Here is a 23,743-nt window from a genome sequence, read left to right on the forward strand (position 1 = left end):
GGAAACAGTGTTTCGCTTAACGAGTAAGATGCTGGAACAAATTATGCTCATAAGAGTTTCCACTGTATACTAATCATTTTAATGAAGTAAAAATTTATCAATCAAAAAATTAAAATATCAATATAGTATTGTCAATCTCCTTAGATTGATTGTTGCTTAGCAACAAAAAACAATATTATTTTTTTATCACAACACCAGTGTACGAGTATGTTATTTTGGTAATAATTTTGTATGTAAAATGGATTTTATTACATATTTACTGTTTTATTCCTACCCTGTCATGATTACTGTAAAGTATTTAAGCAACAATTTGTTTTTACCAGTTACCATTTTGAAGAAGGTTTCGCTCTTTTAGATAAAGCACTCGGTGACCAGCTAAAAAAAAATAATGTTAAACTCTAACTATTTTTATTTGATAAATTGTATCCAAATATTACAAAATACGTATTTTTCATTTTTCAAAACACTGAATATTTCGCTGAAGAAACTCCAATATCCTTATTTATGATGTGAAGGAAATAAAACTGCAAATTAAATTGAATGATCAATAAATGGAAATGATAGGATTCTTTTTAAAAATCTTTATTTATTATTTTATATCACATAAAATCAGTCTTATTTTATATCACTCATATGTACCAACCTTTAAACTTCTATTTACCACACATAACAGTGTCTGATATGAAGCAATGAGAAAAAAAACATGTCATGCATTTTTATCTCACCCCTATCACAATACAACTTTACCTCAATTAACACATTATTAATAAATCAGTTTTTCGATTTAGCTAACAAACCATCAACCCAAGTCTTGCAATATCTACAGTCCTACTCGGTATCGTTCAGTCAATTAAATAATTCATATTATCAATTAATTTCATTGTTTTTCAGTTCTTAGGTAAAGTTCCAATATATTTTCTGTTTTATTGAATATTTTATCTATTATTTTTTTTAAAGTTAATTGTCCGTTCGCCGTTAGTTTTTCATGATTGGTTTTATAGAAAATCAATATGTATAGAAACAGGACAATTTTTATGATCATGCTTAACAATTTTTTTTAGTAAAATTAGACAAATTGTAATGAAAACCTTAATTTTTTGGTGAAAATCTAATTTCTTTTTATATATTTGGCCATCTTCAGATTTGTGTGCATAAACCGAATCCTCATTAAAATATATTAATCATTAAAGGCATTCAGATAAGAAAGTTTCAAATCATAGCACAAAAATAATTCTTAGTTAAAATAGTACAAGCTTGGCCCCAGTGCTCTTAGACCTGCTACTGGCACAATTACTTTAGGCAGTGTTTTGTAAGTTTATTTTCATACTGTTGTACTATTCAACAAATAGAAACGTATTAAGCATTTAATATTAACTTTCATTTGTGGTATATGGCCATTTATTTCGGGAAAATCACTCAATAATAATGTCATGAAGATTCCAACTTCAAATATATATTTACTAAAATCTGTATCTGTATTGCTGACTAACATTTCTCTAAATTGTACAGTTGTTCACTCATATTTCTATAAAAAGTTATTCTCTTCTTCTAACCCTTATCCACACCCAATGGCGCATAGGGCACTGCATCACATTAATGCAGTGTTGTCTTGATCGTTACTTACACGAAGGTAAGGTGATCACTCCTGCTTCAGGGTAAAATTAAATAAATATTTGAGAGTAAAATCACAATATTTTTTTCACCCCCTAGGAATCGAACCCGGGACCTCCAGCACGGTAGCTTTACACCACGGAGGCGGACACATAGGTGGCTCAAAAAATTGGCAAATCCAAACGAAATGCAATGTAAAAAGAACCTATACAAAAGAAGCTACATAAATTTTTTTCCGCTTTGCATGTAGGCGCATTTGACATAGAAGTTATTAAACCTTGAAGAATATTTGATGTCAATGACTAATATCCTTTGAATCATTAGTTCTTCATGGAGGTGGTACCGCCTCCCCAGCAAGCGCTTATAGGAAGAAGAAAAGTGGGTAGTGTATATTTATTTCTTCCCCCTTTTTAAAAGGGGACATTCCGCCAACTTCCCCCGTCGATGAGAAATTTTGGTAGGGGTGCCCGGTCCAAAAAAGGTTGCGCTCTATCCGAACTGCAAATTGGGGTCAGAATTGTACTTTTGCAATGAAAACATTTTAACCTGTCCGGTGGGCTTGCAAAAACCTACAATGGAAATTTCATTAGTCAAAATGAAAATGTTTTATTTGGAAAAAATGTGTAACAATACATTGTTGTAACAGCTTTAAAGGTCATAATCTCATATGTTTCTGTTACAAATAAAACACTTACATTTTGATTCTGCGATTTATAAACTTGGAAGAATTATCTCGGCGATATATACTATCAATTGGCATACAACTATGACATTTAATATAGGACATATTTTGTCTTGCCATTTTGGTACGGTCAAAGTCCCAATGGGCTAAATAAATTTTCACTACTCCAACCTTTCCATGAATGGCATTGGCATATTTGATAATAAATTTGTAAAATTAAATTCATAAAGTGAGTGAATTTAAAGAGAGCAAAATAACTGCAGTTTAATATCTCGATTCCAAATTCTGGCTTCGCATACTTCTAGAGCGAGGAATATTTTCAGTCTGCAATGAAAATCAGGCATCACTCAAACATGATGGTTGGACTTCGTTCCTCAGATATATCTCCTCGTAGATCTACATTGCCAGTCTTATCTCAAGCACAGTTATTTATCTGGCAATCATCCATCGGGATATAGCACAAACATGTTCGTAAATTATATTCTCCATACCAAAATCACGAATAATACTTCTTGAGCGCACTTCGTCTTGTTCGGATATTTCACAGAGTGAAACCATTTATTATGTCTCTATTATTTCCATTCATGTAGTTTATTCAGCATCAAAATAATACTTACGTCACTCTTATAGCATTCTCTACACACAGAATAAAGTTCCCGCAGCTTCCTCATCCTGACCTAGACCTGCAGTAATACTTACATCGCATGTAACCACCATGCAAACCGTATACGGGACACCAGACAATACCAGCAGATCACAGAAGGCCATCCCAGTAGTCCATCTTACAGAGGAATCGAGTTGTACAAAATAAAACCATTCATCTGCATTACTTCTAACACATTCCACCTTTATTGGATACACAAGCGCTTGTGTAATGTACAACAGCATACAACCCAGTTACCAGTGGCACGCACTACAGTACAGTGCGCATACATCTCGCATCTAGCAAACAGGTCTGTTTGAGGTACACAATTCTTACAAGTACAGCACACATCAGAAGTTATACATTAGAAGCCAACATATTTCAATTCGATCCATAAAAGTTAACTGTACCTATCTATCCGAATGTGCTTAATTTTTAATATATATAATCAAAGCATTCATATTCAAACCCGCACACATAATTGACCGAGTCAATGCACAAAACTGAATTACTAATCTATCATTTACTAACAAGTTACTTATTCCAAACTCCTCCAAATGAGCAATGAATGCAAATATCACATCCACGTTAAATCCCGAGTGTCTTACATACTAGTATATATCGTAATTGAATTTAAACCGAAATCACGGAGTCCGGTCAGTAAATGCGACGGTTAGACTCGAAATACGTCAAAAGTAAGTAAAGTTACAACAGTCCGGGCAGGTTGCGGGGCAATAGAGGGAATTAGAGAGGACCGACGGATGAATGTACCTATAGTTGTCAAATACTATAAAGCGTGCGCTGCCAGCTCACGTCTTGCTATTGTTCCACTGCGAGGGGGCGGGGCCGGGCTGCGTCCAGGTGCTCTGCTGCGGCCAGGAGCCGCCCCCCTGCTGCGGCCAGTTCTTGCCGCCGCCCTGCTGGCCGCCGCTGCCGCTGCCGCCGCCCTGCCCCCACCCCTGCCCCTGATTCCAGCCCTGGTTCCAGTTCTTGTTGCCCTGCTGGCCGGGCGGGTTGTTCTGCCAGTTCTGCGGCCAGTTGCCCGGCCCGCCCTGCTGCCCGCCGTTGGGCCCCCCCAGCAGCCCGGCGTTGAGCGCCGCGGCCACCAGACTGATGGGCACGTTCACGTTGGCCGTCTGCGCGCCGTTCGGGTTGATGCCCAGGTTCTGCAGGTTCAGCGAGTCGAAGTTGGGGTTGCCGTTGTTGCCGCGCGAGTTCCAGTTGCCCTGCTGGCCGCCGGACGGGCCGTCCCTGTAGTTGTTCTTGGTCTTCACCTTGGGAGCGGCGCTCGACACGGACACGGAGACGCCCTTGATCACGTGGTCCTCCCCGCACAAGCTCTGGGCCACTTCGGGGTCGAGGAACGTCACGAACCCGAAGGCGCGGAACGGCCGCGGCACGAACACGTCCGTCACTTCGCCGAACTCCGAAAAGTACTCCCGGAGGTCCTCGGCGGCGATGTCTTCCGTGCAGCGACCCACGAACACCTTGCAGGGGATCTGAGGCACGAGCCCTTCCTTGGAGTTGGGGATGCGCACGTCCACCCACCGGCCGTCGATATTGTGCCTTTGGGCCAGCGCCCTCATCTGAGAGGCGTACGTTCCGAATCGAATGAAACCGAAGCCCTTAAAACTTCCCGAAGTGTCCTTTTTCAACTGCACCATGACTACTTCTCCGAATTGCTCGAAGTATTGGCGAACAGATTCTTCGGTAGATTTCCAAGGTAATCCGAGACAAATAAGATCGGAGCAGGTCAATTTCTTCTCTAGCCTTTTGGTTTTAGCTGACCGGTCAGAATCGGCAGAGTCGTCCATTTTCCTTTTCATTGGAAACACGCAAATGTACACGGATTTTTCGTCCCAGCCCTCATTCGGTGGATGGAGTACGCCATCGCTGAGTCGAACGCCTCGGACGGCATTTGTTTCGGCATTTCGGAACTTCATCCCGCACGCCCCGGGGTAAACGCCTTTCACCGTGGTCAAAAGCATCGTTCCATCCTTTTCCAAAGGAAGTTCGATTGGTTCTTCATTTTCCTCCTCGGCTACTTGTAAATATTCCACAAGCATCTTGGAGTTCCTTTGTAACAAAAACTATATTAAATTTTTCACTTCAGAGACGCGTCTAGAATAATGCTAGAAAAGACCACGGAGCGACGTACGGAGAAATCAGGAACCACAAAATGGCGACATCATACACCATAGATTATGTAGCAGTATAGGCGACAAGGCGACATAAATTGGCCATAGACACATATAAACAACACATAATGATTACATATTTTTTTTATATATTTTTCTTAATTTTTTTTACCCTTTTAAGAATATTTTAAGCATTAAAACATTAAGTTAGTACCGAAGTTATAACAATTAGAACTAAGCGTATCAGGAAGCCGATCCAAAACTCAGGTAGCGTTTGGAGTGTTACGTATTTATCTATATTTAACAATATAAAAAAAGGAATATTTGTGTTTTTAGTATTAACAAAAATATTTCAATTTCATGCTATTTGTGCGAGTCTAGGTGACTCATTATTAAAATAAGAATGAAATTGGGTTGGAAGCTAGAAACTCTGACTCAAGAGTTAGCGACACTAACCACGGGACCACAATCCGATACTAATATAACTCTTTTGGAAAAGAAATAAAGAACGGCTGTTCAAAATGACACGAAAGACATTGAAAAAACAGCAGAAGACCTTATGTACGTTCCAGGAATCGCAGATTGAAAGAAATTAAAAACCAATGCTTTTCAGGCGATAACGTCGGAGTTTTTCTTTTTTCACATTTTTGTCGAAACGATTTTTTTCAAACAACACACAAACATAATTTCTGATAATCTGCTGAACCAATTTGGCTGAAATTTACGCCGTTTAATATATATATATAAATATATATATATATATATATATATATATATATATATATATATATATATATATATATATATATATATATATATATATATATATATATATATATATATATATATATATATATATATATATATATATATATATATATATATATATATATATATATATATATATATATATATATATATATTTATATATTTAAATATTTATATATTTATATATATATATATAGATATATATATATATATATATATATATATATATATATATATATATATATATATATATATATATATATATATATATATATATATATATATATATATATATATATATATATATATATATATATATATATATATATATATATATTTATATATAACCCAGAATGTGACGAAAAGTTTAAAATTAATTTGAATTAAAAAATTACACATTTTCTAATGTTGAAATTTTTAAGAAAATTTGTTTTTACAGCAATTAACGAAAACATTTACAGCGGATGCCTATCAAAAAAGATAGCATGTCATAAACATATTTACAAGTCATGCAAGGCAAATTCCTTTTGACATCAAATTATTTCAACAACTGTTTAACGATTCAAATGATTTTTTTAGTTTGTCAGCTCGTTAATCCGAACGATTTCGCGTGTCTGATGATGGCGAGCAGCTGATTGCAGATTTTTAAAAAATGCTTAGTAATTCGAACGAATCTCAAATCTGAACTACCCACTGCATGATTTACGTTTGGATTAGCGAGCTAGCACTAAAATTTTACAAAGAGGTTATAAAAATATTTTCTTCCCAATTATATACTATTGAAATTATTAAATTATTGTAATTATGATCTGCTTGCTAATCCACAATCTGTTGAAAAAGTATAAACCTTGTTACAACTAGTAAGTCTGTGATCAAAGTATTTTCGACACGTTGGAAAATACGGTAACTGTATGGGGTCCAAAATTTGCAAAGGTAACGTTTTTGGTCAGCGTCTTCTTTTTTCGGAATTCCGGATGCATGAAAAACTCCAAATGTAGAATATTTATTTGCTCGGAAAAAATACCGTAAGCTTGGGATAAGGTTTTTGTATGGAACTCATACTTTTGGAATTCATGGTGCCTAGGCGGTAAAATTTAAATAAAAATTGATCAGGTATTTCATACAGCATTTGACAATAATAAAAATAATTTTGGGTTATTTATAAAGCACCATTTTCATGAAATATTGACCCTCTGAGATTGACATAAATAAATGGTTTGGTATAAATCTGCTACATCTATATTTTCCATTTTCATCCACGGTCCAGGTCAGTCCAGGTCCAGGTATGAAAAAAGTTCCTATTTACTAACTTTATTTTTTCTTACTTACCTTTTATCCATAGAAATTTTGACATTTGACACATGTTTTGTTGATGGTTAACCATGTGGTGATAATTTTCAAATTCACATGGTGTTTTTTTTCGTCTTGTGATGATAAAAGTTGACAAAATGCCCAACGACGGGCATAAATTCCTAATTAATGGCATTTCCATACTGGAGTGTGAGGCTCAGTCTGATAGTTCAATAATGAAATTATGTCGGGAATTAAAGGTTGGTGTTTTTTTAATGAATTAACTTGGTTACATTTATTTCATAAAAATAATTTTGGTATGTAACATTTTATTTTAGGAGAAACTTACTAAAGACTCAGATTGTATAGAAGAAGCAATTGATTCTTTATCGGAATATTTATTTCATCGAGAGTACACTATAACTATAGCAAAATGTTTTCCGAAAATCCTACTTCAAATGTTAAGCCACATACTTCCTTTGAGAACACTTGAAAATACGACTAAAAATAATGAAAACAACGAGAGTCGGATCATTCATTTGGAGAGCTGTCTTATTTTAGGAAAATTGATCATTTGTCACCCTGATGTCTTGCAGTAAGTTCATTTGCATTTTAAAATATAAAAATATATTTTTTAAACAGTAAATAATCTTGTCAGCTTTGCTAAACCGAAAGCGATAGGATTAAGTATAAAGTGGATCAAGGAAAATTTGTTTTTAATATAATTTTTTGTTCTTGAGATAGAAATATTTATCTTAAAAAATTATTTATTTTTTAAATGATAATAACTATGTACAAATAAGCGCGAAATAAAAAAAAAACATACAACAATAAGAATTTAGATTTTCAATAGAGAGCTAAATTTTTTTCAAACCCTTGTACGCACCACAATGGTGCATAGGGCACTGCATCATATAAACGCAGTGATATCTTGATTGTTAACTCATGAAGGAAAGGTGATCAGCCCTCCGCTTCAGGTACCAGTCCAGAGTAATACTGAATATACTGGACTGGACATGTTAAGCCTTCCGCTTAACATGTCCAGTCCAGGGTATAAATATAATGATTGAATAAATATTGGAGTGAGAAAATCACCTTTATTTATTTGACCCCCCCTGGGAATCCCGGGACCCGGGACCTCCAAAATGGTAGCCGAGCGTGCTGACCATCACACTACGGAGGCGGCTATTGGTCGAACACAAAGTAATAAAAAAATAACCAACCTCCCTCCCACCTCCTCCTCAATCCCCTTCTTAAAACATTGACTACCACCTATGGTAAGATATAGTAAGTTATTTATTGTATCTGCAGACAGTTGGTAGAAATCCATATTGAATTTTTGGGTAATATATCCAAAATTAAACAAGGTTTATTGGATTGAATTCTACATTTATTTACGTATTATTAAGACGTCTTATTAAGACATCATTAAACACTCTCAAACACTATCAAATTAGTGTTTGATAATGTCTTAATAAGACGAAACGCGTCACGTATTAACATACACATAAATAAATGTAGAATTCAATCCAATAAACCTTGTTTAATTTTGGATATATTACCTAACAATTAGATATAGTAAGTTTCAAGAAGTTACCAATAATAAGGTGCATAAAAATATTTTTGTTTGAAACCATTCTAGGTTTTCTCTACAGTATTTTAAGAATAGTCCGTCACCGTTTGAGTACTTGGATGATTGCGAACATGTCCCTAAACGGAGAAGGCTCAACACATCCTTCGACAATGGAGTGCAAGATATTGAAATAGTCGAATGCTGTTTTAACTTCCTGTCGGTTGCTCCTGACATATTCAGACAAAAGTGGAAATGGTCATCATTTATTGAAAAGTTTATTGTCAGCAATGACCCTGGTGTGAAATGGTAAGTAAAGTTTTATTCTTCTTCTAACCCTTATCTGCACCCAATGGTGCATAGGGCACTGCATCATATTGACGCAGTGTTATCTTGATTGTTACTTACACAAAGGCAAGGTGATCACTCCTGCCCTTCAGGGACCAGTACAGGATATTATCAAAGTGAATCACTAATATTTATTTTCACTCCCCCTGGGAATCGAACCCGGGACCTCCAGCACCGTAGCTAAACACGCTAGCCATTACACCACGGATGTGGACTAAGTTTTATAGCTTTTAAAAAATAAAACTTTTTCGGTTGGCATAATGGATTTTTGCTGGTCTTATTATCTATGAAATATATTTATTCTGTTTCACTCACACATTATAAATTGGGATTTCTCAAATTGTAATGTTGTAGTACAAAGTATTCGGGGATAGTAAAAATTACAAAATTTAAGTTACTCAAATTCTCCATTAATGAGAAGTCACAATTAGCAACATCTTGATTTGACTCAATTGATCACATCAATGAGTATTAGCGTTATAATCAACAAAAAAAATACTGACTGAATTTTAACCTTGACAACTCAAAAGTTATACTTTTGTGTTTTTTTTTGTTATCATTTTTCTTCAAAGTACATATTTTTTTATTTGACATGTACATGTTTAACTGTAAATTTTGTTAGACCTTGTTAAGTTAAATCAATATACGCTAAGACCACACTTTGCGTCGTAGATACGTTCCAAAAGATTCCCCGAAATTTAAACAAAATTTAAATTTACAAAACGGGAAATTACCTTTTAGAAAATTTAAAAATGATTCTCTGAATAGTAATTTAAAAAAAAACAACAACAATGCACAGCGAAAATGAGTCATTCAGTAATGACGCAAAGCGAGGTCTGAGTGTATTGAAATAACCTTTATTTATTTGCACAGTTGCACATTTTGTTTAACGATTCTTAACTAGCCTTGTTGCATCAAGAACACACTCAATTTTAAGTGTTATATGTTTACAAAGCTCTTTCCAAATTTATTTTTGTTAGTCATGACAGGCCGGTCGCAGCCTGAAAACACAATCACTAAAATAGACAAGTTTTGGACTTTTGCCATGTCGTAATTGGTTGTATGGCGATGGAAGTCAACCTTAAAAATGGTCAGTTGCAGGTGATCGTTGCCTGTTCTGGTTAACATTTTCAAATTAAGTGGAAATTGTCACGTGCCATACAAATTTACTGTGAAAATGAGTTTCAATTCAGTTTATTTATTTAAATAATAATTAAAAAAAAAAAAAATAATTAACACGCACATTATAAACTTAAAAGAATCCCGCTTCGGAAAACTCCTTTAGACAAATGGAACAGATCAATATCCAATGAGATATTGTTCAACATAGCGGTAACTCTTCCTACAGGCATAACCATCGGCAGGTTGGTCCTGTGTATAGGAATGTGAAACAATCTATGTCGACGCTGTCTTAGGTAACTATCGGGAGCATACAGACCAATGCTCCGGATAATTTCAGGATCATACCGCGCAACAACCGATAAAAATACGTAATCAAATGCACATTCCTTCTAGTCTCTAAATTATTGTAGCCAAGCATACCCTGGAGAAACTCGATCGGGTAGAGCCAAGGATAATAGCCGTACTCTCTCATGTAGAGTTGTATGGCCGTAAGGCAAAAATCAAGCTGTGTAAATCCTCCATAATTGTAACTTAATGGGGTGATAGACTTAAAACTTAAAGTGGAGAGTGACCGGAGTGTTTCGTCGTAACATCGCTCGCGTCGAGCATCAGCTAGCATCCGAAACTATGGATGGAGCGCTCGGCTCGCTGTACTGACTGCCTGAATGCTCACATCGTAACGTGTTATGTTACGACAAAATGCTCCGGTCAGTCTCTACCTTAACATTTAAATGTTAAGATTGTAACCTTCACACAATAATTTCTTTTGACTAATAAATTTATTTTAATGTTTTTCTAATAGATTTGTTCATTCTAGGCTTGTTTGCCAGTGTATTGCCATACTGTCCGGAATGCCTGAAGTGAAATTTCACAAATTGGAAGAAAATGTTTTGGGAAGTCCCGAGGAGGTGACAAATTGCATGTTAAAATATGCAGCGACAAAGAATTGTGCTTACAACACCAATATACGCAATGAGGAATTTTCCAAGCAGCAATTTGAGTACAAAACTAAAAATGAGAATGTCGTCAATGTGTCGGGTATTTTGTTGCCAGTTTACGACGTACAGAAGAGAGTGGACGGACAGTTGGTTCTTGTCAAGTCGACGCAGGACAACTTGAGGAGTCTCGCTCTTGCTGTAGCAACAGGTATACAAATGAATTAACACTTTATTTACTTACGAAGACTTTCCTCAAATACCGTGCAAATTTTTACAACTGTCAAAAAATGCACATTTTAACAAAAACATTCATAATTTCTGTACCAATAGTTCGATTATTATGATTTTTTCAATGAATACTCACGACAGATAGCCCTCACTCGATGTTGTAAAATGATATTTATGATTTAACAAGTGGCAGTTGAAATAATGAGCAAAATGTGTCGTATTGTGATTCATTCTAAAAAAATTCGTGTTTATTAAAAATGTTCTCTTCAAAATGTAGCATTTTCACAAATAATAGTGCATATTTATTCATTGAAATAAGTGCACTGGCAGTACACAACGGAGTCCTGGTTCCGACCCTAATGTATGGAAGTGAAACATGGAGTTGGCAAAAGAAGGATGAAAGTAGACTGAATGCAGTCGAAATGCGATCTCTGAGAAGAATGTGCGACAAAATGATGAATGATAGATGTCCAAAAAGCGGACCTGGACATGGACCATAAAAGCAGCAGAAAGGAGAAAAATTGATACCTTCGAAATGTGGTGTTGGAGGCGCATGCTCCGAATTCCATGGACAGCTAGACACACCAATGAGTCCATTCGCCAGGAACTACGGTTATTCTCCAGTTCTTTGGAAACGTTGCGCGTGGCAACGAGGATAGCCTAGAACGACTAGTTGTGATCGGTAGCCTGGAAGAAAAGAGAGGTAGAGGAAGATCCCCCACACGATGGACCGATCAAATTAAGGCAGCAGCAGGCACCTCAGTGGTTGGAGTGCTACGTGCAGCGCAGTCAAGGGATAACTGGAGAAGAGTCATTGCTTCTACAAGGGTCACAACCCTCAGCAATAAGGAATAAGAGGAAGAAGAAGAAATTATATGTTTAATTATTGTTACAGGTAAGGCTACATGTTTAGTGGGTCCTGTGGGATGCGGTAAAACCGCTCTTGTTGAGCATCTAGCTGCCATCACCGGGCGAAGTAAAGACTGGCTTCGGAAGGTTCAACTCGGAGATCAAACTGACTCCAGAACCCTCCTCGGAACTTACCGATGTACCGATGTTCCTGGGGAATTTGTGTGGCAGCCCGGCGTACTAACACAGGTATATAGATTTGAATTTAAATTTAAATACCAGCCTTATTTTCACTAATGTATTTGTTCCTTTCATGGCATAATCAAGGAAAATGTGCCCATACTATAATTCTGAAAGTTTTTATAAATATTTGTCTTGTTTAACCCTTTAAAACTCTTGAAACAAACAAAAAATCACCCTATTGAGAAATTCAATAAAAAATTCAATTTCTGAAACTGATCAGATCAGACATATGCAAATTTCTAGGTCAATGGATTATGTATATGCAGTAACTGTGTTTTTACAAAATATCAAATAAGTTGGACCTTCTTTTAGATTCAGATAACCAATAGAAAAATATTGAAAAGTAAATAAAAAATAAAAAATTTCAAATAATACAATGCAAACCAAGGATAGTAAAAATGCTAATCATTTAAATAAATGATAAATTGTGTTGTTTGCCTTGTAGTTATATATTCACATAATAACCTAATGTTGTTTCATTTTGTTATTAGTTTTAAAATTGTTATAAAATTTTTGGCTTGTTTCTGTAGGCTGTTCAACAAGGGCAATGGCTTTTGCTGGAAGATATCGATTGTGCAGCTATAGATGTGGCTTCCGTTTTGAGTTCCTTACTAGAGAGAAATGTATTGTCCGTACCCGGATATAGGGATGCTCTGCCCGTAGCTCCGGGTTTTCAGTTGTTTGTCACACAGAGGTACCTAGTAATTACATAATTACAACACATTAGTGTATGTCTGAATTTCGAATAATTGATATGTTTATTTTTTCAGGACAATTAATACGGTCAGCGGACAACAAAAACAAAATTCTAACGCTAGTGCTTTGTTGCAAAAACACTGGGCGCAAATTAATGTCGAGCCCTTGTCGAGATTGGAACTCGTGAACATAATAGAAACGGTATTTCCTAAATTGAAAACCATCGCCTCTCGAATGGTGGACGTGTTTATGCTGTTTTCAGTCGGAAGTCATCAGTCTTCCCTTCACAATAACGAGAACCGAGAGAATTACGCGCCACTAGTGAAAACACTGCATTCTGAATCATCGGATATTTTGTCTCTGAGAAGCGGTCGACTCACATCGACTAGAGATTTGATAAAGTGGTGCTCGAGAGCAGTCGTTAATTTTGATGTGTCGAGCCACGGCTCCGCGCTTAAAGTGCTACAGGATGCGATTGACATATTCGCGTGCTCCGTTCCGGCACGCCAGGCGAGAATCCCGTTGGCTAAAGAGATCGGAGCATATTTGGGAATCGTGGAGACGAAAGCCGAATATTATTGCAACACGTACAAGCCGACCGTGAGCCTTCAACCTACCGCCATGCACATCGGCAGAGCTGTCGTTCCGAGAAAAGAAATCCCCATCTCTTCCATAAGCCTTCAAGGCAAAAAAGTCACTTTTTCTTTCACTCGGCCGTCTACTTGTCTATTGGAAAGAATAGCTTGTTGCGTCAATTCGAACGAACCCGTTTTGCTAGTCGGAGAGACAGGCACGGGGAAGACGTCTTCCATACAATACCTCGCTAAAGAAACTGGCAATAAACTGATAGTCATAAACATGAATCAGCAGTCAGATTCCGCAGATTTGTTGGGTGGATATAAACCCGTGGATTTGAAGTACATAATGGCACCCATACGGGAAGAATTCGAATCTTTGTTCCGAAATTACTACGATGTCACGAAGAATGCTAAATTTTTAGAGTACATTGCCGTAACATTCGAATCCAACGACTGGAAAACATTACTTATTCTAATGAAAAAAAGTCAACAAGCAGCCATGAAAAGGTTGTGCAATACAAATGTAGAGCGAATGATTAAATCCGGGACAGCAAATGCGACTGATCCCAAAACGGAACGCGAAAGAACAATGCTACTTAGCAAATGGCTCAATTTCGGGTATAAACTCTCAAAATTAGATTTGCAACTGAAGGCGCAGACTTCTTTGGCTTTTTCATTTATAGAAGGTTCCTTGGTGAGGGCTCTGAGAAAAGGGTACTGGGTACTCCTCGATGAGATCAACTTGGCGTCGGCCGAAACCTTGGAATGTCTATCGGGACTATTGGAAGGTGGAGATAGCTCCATTAGCCTGCTGGAGCGTGGTGACGACAAGGCCGTAGAGAGACACAGAGATTTCACTTTGTTCGCTTGTATGAACCCTGCCACAGATGTTGGAAAGCGGGATCTACCTGCCGGATTAAGAAACAGATTTACCGAGTTTTTTGTCGATGAACTGACGGATAAAAATGATCTGTTACTCTTAGTTGGAGACTATTTAAAAGATTTATCGGTTCCCCAAGCCGTCCAGGAATCTATTTATAAATTTTATATGAATATAAGAAAAGAGGCGCAGATTAATCTCACGGATGGCACCGGCCAGTCTCCTCACTTCTCCCTGAGAACCTTGTGTCGAGCACTTTCAGCCGCTCCCTCGGCTCAGTGTGGTACGGTCACTCGATCTCTGTATGAAACTGCCTGCCTCAGTTTCCTCACGCAACTAGATAGTTCATCGCACTCCAAGGTTCAGTCTCAAATAGCGAAAGCTGTACTTGGAAACAAAAATTTAAAAAGTGTTCTTAATCAACCCATTCCCGAACCTAAATCTAATAAAAACGAAAAGTTTATACAATTCGAGGGATACTGGGTCGGCCAAGGAAAGCTTCAGCCGGTGGTGCCGAATGATTACGTTTTAACACCCTCAGTTAGGAAAAACCTCAAAGATTTAGTGAGAATCATATCGTTAGCTAAACTTCCTATTCTGCTTCAAGGCGATACTTCAGTGGGAAAGACGTCTCTCATCACGTATATTGCAAAAGTTTCAGGGAACCACTGCGTAAGAATCAATAACCACCAACACACCGATCTGCAAGAGTACGTGGGTTCTTACGCTACAGATTCTAGTGGCAAACTAGTGTTTAGAGAAGGGGTCCTAGTAGAAGCGATGCGTAAGGGACATTGGATTATCCTCGACGAACTCAATCTGGCTCCTAGTGACGTATTAGAGGCACTAAACCGAGTCCTGGATGACAATAGAGAACTGTTCATCCCCGAGACCCAACAGGTAGTGAAAGCTGACCCTAATTTCATGCTGTTTGCCACTCAGAATCCTCCTGGAATTTACGGAGGCAGAAAATTACTTTCTCGAGCGTTCAGGAACCGTTTTGTCGAATTGCACTTTGACGAAATTCCAAGGCCCGAATTAGAAACTATACTTCATCAAAGATGTCACATGCCTCCTTCATATTGCAAGAAAGTAATCGCAGTGATGGCGGAACTCCAGGCTAGACGCAGAGGATCGGCTGCCGTGCAAGGAAAGGAAGGCTTCATTACTCTCCGAGATCTGTTCAGGTGGGGGCAGAGATACAAGGCTGCTGCGGATTCCAATACCGCCACTGGGAAGTATTACGACTGGGATCAGCATATCGCCGACGAAGGATACCTCGTTCTGGCCGGTAGAGTCAGGCAGCTAGAAGAAAGGTGTATAATTCAAGAAGTTTTACAAAAACATATAAAACGATCTGTTGATCCTGAAAATTTATTCTCTCTTTCTGAAAAAACTTCTTCAGTCACTCGGGATATCTTAGAAAAAATATTGAATGCTGATATTGAAGAATTTAGTCACATAGTTTGGACTTTTAATATGAGACGTTTAGCCGTTTTGATAGCAAAGTCTTTTATATTTATCGAACCGGTTCTGTTGGTAGGAGAAACTGGTTGTGGAAAAACCACAGTTTGCCAGATGTTGGCGGCACTGAACAAGTGCCGCTTGCTCTCTGTCAACTGTCACATGCACACTGAAGGAGCCGATTTCCTGGGAGGCCTCAGGCCCGTGAGGTGCTACAATGACGATGGAAAGCTTTTTGAATGGGTCGATGGACCACTTATCGAAGCGATGAAAACGGGTCAAATGTTCTTAGCTGATGAAATATCCCTCGCTGATGACAGTGTTTTAGAAAGACTGAATTCCCTTCTAGAGCCAGAGAGACAACTGTTACTCGCGGAAAAGGGTTTGGATGTGGCGGACAATTCATCCTGTATTATTACGGCCAATGAAGGTTTTCATTTTATTGCGACAATGAATCCCGGAGGTGACTATGGAAAGAAAGAGTTATCACCCGCCTTAAGAAACAGATTTACGGAAATCTGGTGCGATCATATAACCAAACGGGATGATTTGCTCGCGGTTTTGGAACGGAGTGTTAACTCGGGGATATCGTTAGAAACTTGTATCGATGGAACTTCTGGAATTGGAAACAATATTTTGGATTTTATTTATTGGTTCAAATCCACAAAAGTGGGCGACAGATTCCCTTGTAGCATCAGAGACTTACTATCGTGGGTACATTTCATTAATGTCGCTGTGGAAAACAGTCATCTAGATGTAGGGGAAGCGTTTGTTCACGGAGCTAATCTCATATTCTTGGATTGTTTCGGCACTGGGATGTCCGGAGCGGAGAGTTTGGAATCTTTGAATGAAATACGAACGAGGGCCATTAATTTCTTATTAAATCAAATAATAGGCAAAGCTCCCGAGAAATTGAACAATCTCAGAAAACTTTTAATTGATAAAAATGTAAAGTTGGTGGCAGAAAAGATCGATGGAAAATTTGGTATAGATCCATTTTTCATATCTTGCGGTTTCTCATCTAAAATGGATGCTATACCCGATTCGGACAGACAATGCGGAGTAAATGCAGAAACAAGTTCAGCTAAAGATCCGGTAAACTTTAGTTTTACTGCTCCTACGACTGGAGTTAATACAATGAGGCTTCTCAGAGGGTTGCAACTGAATAAAGCCATATTGCTAGAGGGAAGTCCGGGCGTTGGCAAGACCAGTTTGGTCACTGCACTGGCCGAGACATCCGGCCACAGAATACTCAGAATCAATTTGAGCGACCAAACGGTTAGTAGTCGAGATTTATGTAAGGAATGAAATATTTGAAATTTCGAATGTCGGAACGAATGAATTCTATAATCAGTTTTCCTTTTTCAGGACATAAGTGATCTGTTTGGGGCAGACTTGCCTACTCCCGAAGGCGCGTTCGCTTGGCAAGAAGGCGCATTCTTAACGGCCCTGCAGAATGGAGACTGGATATTGCTGGACGAGCTGAATCTCGCCCCGCAGCCTGTTCTGGAGGGCTTGAACGCTTGTCTCGATCACAGAGGAGAGATATTCATCCCCGAATTGGGTAGAACCTTCAAAGTCAAAAAGGAGACTAGGATATTTGCTTGTCAGAATCCACTGCGGCAAGGAGGCTCGAGAAGAGGCTTACCTAAATCATTTTTAAATAGGTTTACCCAAGTCTATGTGGACACTCTATTAGAAGAAGATCTGACATTTATCACAACATCTCAGTATCAGGTGATACCGCCTGACGTGTTGCAACAGATGATAAAGATGAACTCGCAAATCTTGCATGAAACGTCAGATTTGCTTTTGTGGGGCCATAGAGGTAGTCCGTGGGAGCTGAATTTGAGAGACATACAACGCTGGTGCGATGGCATTATGAGCGACATGGGTAATGAGTTCAGAGCCGATTTGTTAAATCCAGGGAAATTTGCCCAGCTTTTGTACATCAACCGAATGAGAACCGCTTACGATAAGGAGCGAGTCAAATCAATTTATGAAAAGTATTTCTGCCCGCAACACCCATTGAGTAATGAAAACCCTGTGTTTTACATAACCGAGAAAAGCGTTCATGTCGGCGATGTAGCAATCTCGAGAAATCAGTGCGGCGTTCGTAAAACGACTGATAGAGACTTGTTAATTTTACGAAATCAGCTTCCCGTTTTGAAGTCGTTAATTCAATGCGTTAATATGAATTGGCTGGCTATTTTGGTTAGTAAAAAAAATTAATTTAATTAAAGAAGTGTTGAAAACTTGAGTACAACGTAAACTTTGGTCACGTTTATGGACTGATTTATTAAATTTTTTGTGATTATTTCTTATTCTTCATAAATTTTATTTTGCACAACTGTACTATTATTTTTAATATGTATCATTCATTTTAGGTTGGCCCTACATCTACTGGCAAGAATAGCAGTGTTCAAGTATTAGCGCAGCTAATTGGAAAGGATCTCAATATTTTGCCTGTGGTTTCAGCTATGGACACATCAGATTTATTAGGAGGCTTTGAACAAGTGAGTATTGCAATATGTCCTGGCTTTAGAATGGAATACGACTGGATGAGATTGGAAGAGTTCAGGAACTGCTCCAGATGGTGCAAATCGAGAAGGATATTGTAATAGCTATAGTCAACATCCGGGGAACTGGACAGGGTACATGCAGATGAAGAATTCTTGTTCCATCACCAGTTGAAATAAAAACTTTAAATGGTTTTGAAGTTAATCTACTATACTACAAAGAACGCTGTCTATACATTTGTGGAAATGATTTTTAATTGATAGTTATCTTCACTGTATAATTAGTGCTGTCACTATATTTGTGCTGGGCTCTACTGCAGATGTAGTGTGTACAACTTATTAACACATTATTGTCGGGCGGTTTTTTTATCAACACCGAACCTAATTATGTTCAGACAGTCTGCTGCCCAACCCTCAGTATACTCATCACAAGTAACCGCAAACCCAATTCTGATTTGTACAATGTTTTTTGGCGTCTCTCGCGCTCTACCAAAGTAAGCAAATAGAATGCTTATAAGCGTCTCCTGCTCTCTGCCAACAGTATGTAAAAGACGCTTTGAAGCGTTTCCCGCAAACAATGTGTTTAAAACATAATCTATATTTTCTGCATCCTGCTCATGGATGCTCACTTAACAAATCATACACGCAACACTCATCATATTTATTGATTTAATTAACATTAACTTAGTGGAATAACATGATTATTTATATATAAAAGTAAAACACTTGTATAACAAAGACCACTTTTGAGTTTAATAATAACGCGACTAGTTTTTACAACTACACATATTCTCATCAACAAAATCAAGTGAAAATGCAAACTGAATTGTATTTTCACATATTGATGAGGACATATCGCTCACTCCTTTCAAGAACGTCATAAATCAAAATTCGTCAATTTCCAGCTGTGGATGTTTTTGGAATGCCCAGAAAATGTACTATATCCCAGCAAAAGTGGCATATTTTTAACTTAATATTTACCTGCTACAGGGCAGAAAGTGTTGTTTTTGCATTTTGAAGAAAAGGTATTGTTTAATTATTTTTTTAAACATACTAAATATTTTTCAAATGGAGAAAAAACCTTCAGGTTTTACCTGAAAAGATCTGTTGCACAGTAAAAAGTTCAATAAGTGGCTTGATATTTATTTTTAATACATTGTATTATATTTTTAAACTTTAAAAACGCTCTCTTGAAAAATCAAGTTTTTTGATTTATGACGTTCTTGAAAGGAGTGAGCGATATGTAGTTCTCGACACTAGTCATGTTTACATCAATAACATAAAAGTGGTCTTACCAGTGTTTATTATTTACTAATCATGTAAAGATAGATAATATCATTTGCTTACAGATATGTAAATATTTATTTTGTTTTAGGCGGACTACAATCGGCACCTTGAAGATATATCTGTAAAGATAGAAAACATTGTGATGACATCGCATCAAAACCTTTTGCTATCGAAGAAATTCGATCAAGCTGTCAAAATTTTACATCAATGGGAGACTTTCAAATTCATGAACTTTACAGGTAACGTTGAGTAATTAATGAAAATACGATTTTTATAGTGATTTGGGGGAAAGATTTTGAAGCACAGCCAAACTACCATAAAACGAGGATGTTTCGGTAAAGTAAGAAGCAGGCGCCATGTAGGGGAGATTTTTGTTAAGAACAATATTTTGATTCAATTCATGAACTTTACAGGTTATGTTAATTAAAATAATAAGTAACGAAAATATTGAGGCTAATGAGTTTTGGTTTTGATTAGAGGGGGGGAGATTTGACAGCCAAACTACCATGAAATGAGGATGTTTCGGTAAAGTGAGAAGCAGGCGCCATGTAGGGGAGATTTTTTTATTTAATACATTTCGGACGGGTGTTTTTTACGCTTGCGGACTGTTGTCGATGAGATTTAATAATTCTTTACGTATAGTTTACACCTTAACTAAAGAGATTGATACATAATATTAATATAAAAACATTAAATAATTCCTTCTTTTCTGCCTTTGAAAAGAGGCCGGCGCCGAAGGTAAAAATACACTTTCCGTCCTTAAGCATCAACCGACCGAACGGGTAAAAATATCTTTCCCGTCTGAAGTGTGTTAATATTTTGATTACTCTTTTGGTATGTGCATATTTGTTATGAAATTACTATGTTACGAAATTACTATGTTATGAAATTGAATCTAGGTCCTCCGCTGGAGCATACAATGGAGGCTGAAACCAAATTGTTTGGTAATAAAGAACAACAGCTTCAGAAAGTGTTAAGCCTGCTCTTGGTCATTAATGAGCGCGATGATGACTTGAAGTTCACCATCGACTATTTGTCATTCAAATTGCAAAGTCTCAAGGAGATGGTTTCCAAAGAGGGCAGCATAAATGCTGGCGGGAAGTTTGAATGGGTGGATTCGCTACTTGTTAAGGTATTTATACAACTTATAGTCAATTTTAGACTCGGCTTTTTGGTTTTCACTCTTTCTTTTTGGTACTTCTGGGGTGCGGGGTAAATACAAATAACAGTAAATATGTGTTTATTAAAAAAAACATGGCTTCCGATTTTTAATAAGAGTGGTACATGGATAATAATAATAAAATAATAAAACACTTTTCCGCACCCCCATTGGAGCATAGGGCACTGCGTCATATAAATGCAGTGTTATCTTGATCGTTTACACATGAAGGAATGGTGATAAGCCCTCCGCTTCAGGTACCAGTCCAGGGTAATATTGAATTATGTACATGGATAGCGATATTAATTTGAAAAAAAAAAGTCATTTTTTTATTTGATTTATTTTGAAGTCACCCAGTGAGAGAATGATTCCTCCAGTGTCAAGTCTTATTTTTATTTACAAAATAAAAAATGATAACAACTAAAAAAAGTACTTACTTTCCAACTAATTTTACTCTTGATGGTATGTATTTCAAATCGTTTTAAAATTGGAAAGCAGTATGTGCGTATTTGGAATAATTTTTTGATACATACCTATGCAGTTTCTTTGATTATAATTTCATAATTTTCTCACGCTCTCCTTATCATTCAACGTTACTTTGTGTAATACCACTTTTATAAAAGAAGTATTACACAAAGTAAACAATGAATGAAAGAGAGTGTTATATTACCATACCACAAAGTTATGAATGCTTTTGATATACACACTATCATAATTTTTTTCATACAAAAACAGAAGCTATTGCAATTATTACGTCAATAATTTTTTTCAGTGTTTACTAAACGGCAGTTGGCTTCTGGTGGACAATGTGAACCTGTGTTCTTCCGCTGTGTTGGACCGCCTCAACGGGTTGCTAGAACCAAATGGTGTTCTCAGCATCCCAGAAAGAGGGGGATCTGCTAATGAAATCAAACCTCACCCGGATTTCAGGATGTTCTTTACAATGGACCCCAAGAACGGAGAAATATCTAGGCACGTTTGAAACTTTTAATTCACTTCAAGTTTGCAGCCATGTTAAATGAAATTATTTTCAAACTGACAAATGAATATCAGTTAATTTGTTAGATTTTCAAATATGGAATTGCTGTGGCTAGAATCTATGAGTTTCAGTACCTAATTATCATTCTCTTAATAGCAATAATAATAATAATTTTGTTTCGCTACTTTGCTATTCAAACATCTCATATTGACCAAATGTTGAACTAATCAAAAATTTTACATATCGTAGTCATACAGGAGAATGTGACCAACTAACAAAACGTAAAATGTTCAGGAGGGCCATTTAAATCACTTTTGCTTGGCAAGAAAATAAACATCAATGCAGTTAGTAATTTTTAACAAGTCAATATATTATACTTCCAAGTTTAAAATCCTTCAGGATTTTTTCAGAGCAAAAGATATCAAATAGTCAATGGTTACATTTTTGTAAAAAAAATGCACTTGGTGACTTTCTCCTGTATGACTACGATATGAACATAATATTCCAAAATGTTTAATATTTGAAAAATTATACATAGGATGCTTTTTTAAAATGATATTCTATTACACTCTATAACTTAGTATAGTCTATAACTTTATACAACAATATTACCACTATAAGTACATATTTTTTTTGTTAAAATCTTGCACATAAGGCACCATTTGTTTCTTAACTCTTGCAATTTAGTTATGATGTGATCTTTTTGCCCACATTTGATTCAAATCTGTATTTATGTGTCCTACTTCCTTAAAGTTAAGTACAATTAAGAAAAAATCTTTTGTTATGTCCCGAAAACAAAATGTTCAACAACTAGACATAGACTTGAATCTAATTTGTAAATTATTTAAATCCTTTTTAGGGCTATGCGAAATCGTGGAGTAGAAATATATATTGTCGGTCCTGAAGAAACTGTTAACATCTCGCTCACGGAAATAGTTCCTGCATTAGATTTGGCGGCAATGCTTTCTTCCACTGGACTGCCAGACAGGTATCACAAGCTGTTTGTAGCTGCCCATGAAAAATTATGTTCCTTCATTCAAAGTAAGTATGAATTTTATGTATTTCAAATATCTAACCTTTATCCTCACCCTATGGTGCATTGAGCACTGCATCTTATTGACATTGTTATCTTGATGGTTACTTACATGAAGGCAAGGTGATCACTCCTGCGCTTCAGGGACTAATCCAGGGTAATATTAAATAAAAATTAATATTTAATAATAATAACTATTATTAATCGTGTAATGTATATAGACGAGTTTCATTTGAAACACTCTCCTTATCATTCATCGTTTACTTTGTGTAATACTCACAATTGTTTTAGTGGTAATACACAAAGTGAATGATGAATGATAAGGAGAGGTTTTGAAAGTATTTTTAAAATACATAAAAAAAATTATCCCATTTGCACGTAAGTCATATTAACTAGTCTCTCAAGGCATATTCTCTTTTGATATATGTGACTCAAATTATTTTAAACTTATTTTATTTAAGTATTTTGCATAATACCCAATAATCCCCTTCATGGTATTATAAACTTTAAAAAAATCATAGAATTAAAAAAAAAAATAATTAATTGGTTTATTTTGATAAGCCCAATTTTCATTAAATAATAATTTTTATTTTGTTATTTATTTATTTATTGGTGCATATGCATGTAAGGCCTTTACATATAGAATATAAGGAAATAATTATAAATGTACAGCAATATAATGGAACGTAAGTACATGACAAAACAATAATAATATGTA

General features: G+C 36.5%; 1 protein-coding gene and 1 pseudogene across 4 annotated transcripts in view; one reads left to right on the forward strand and one right to left on the reverse strand.

The window, feature by feature from the left end:
- Positions 1-3,115: 3,115 nt before the first annotated feature.
- LOC148308559 (TAR DNA-binding protein 43 pseudogene) lies at positions 3,116-5,168 on the reverse strand (annotated as a pseudogene). Its single transcript, XR_015837661.1, has one exon. The product of XR_015837661.1 is annotated as a TAR DNA-binding protein 43 pseudogene (transcript).
- Positions 5,169-7,195: 2,027 nt separating this feature from the next.
- LOC148308560 (midasin) overlaps positions 7,196-23,743 on the forward strand; it is a 57,988-nt gene continuing 41,440 nt past the window's right edge. For 2 of the 3 annotated variants that reach the window (XM_088261504.1, XM_088261505.1), the window contains exons 1-13: positions 7,196-7,392; positions 7,471-7,727; positions 8,775-9,011; positions 10,990-11,318; positions 12,234-12,436; positions 12,961-13,124; positions 13,201-17,326; positions 17,417-18,262; positions 18,436-18,564; positions 19,943-20,093; positions 20,754-20,986; positions 21,786-21,985; positions 22,852-23,033. In XM_088261504.1, coding sequence (XP_088117630.1) covers positions 7,273-7,392; positions 7,471-7,727; positions 8,775-9,011; positions 10,990-11,318; positions 12,234-12,436; positions 12,961-13,124; positions 13,201-17,326; positions 17,417-18,262; positions 18,436-18,564; positions 19,943-20,093; positions 20,754-20,986; positions 21,786-21,985; positions 22,852-23,033 — 7,177 coding nt within the window. In that variant the 5' untranslated portion in view covers positions 7,196-7,272. Of the gene's footprint in view, positions 7,393-7,470; positions 7,728-8,774; positions 9,012-9,892; positions 10,141-10,989; positions 11,319-12,233; positions 12,437-12,960; positions 13,125-13,200; positions 17,327-17,416; positions 18,263-18,435; positions 18,565-19,942; positions 20,094-20,753; positions 20,987-21,785; positions 21,986-22,851; positions 23,034-23,743 lie in introns of those variants that run through there. The other variant, XM_088261506.1, reaches the window with a different exon arrangement.

This window comes from Brachycentrus maculatus, unplaced genomic scaffold, assembly GCF_059751285.1.
Source record: "Brachycentrus maculatus isolate JH-2025_06_01 unplaced genomic scaffold, ASM5975128v1 h1tg000157l, whole genome shotgun sequence".
Lineage (NCBI taxonomy): Eukaryota > Metazoa > Arthropoda > Insecta > Trichoptera > Brachycentridae > Brachycentrus > Brachycentrus maculatus.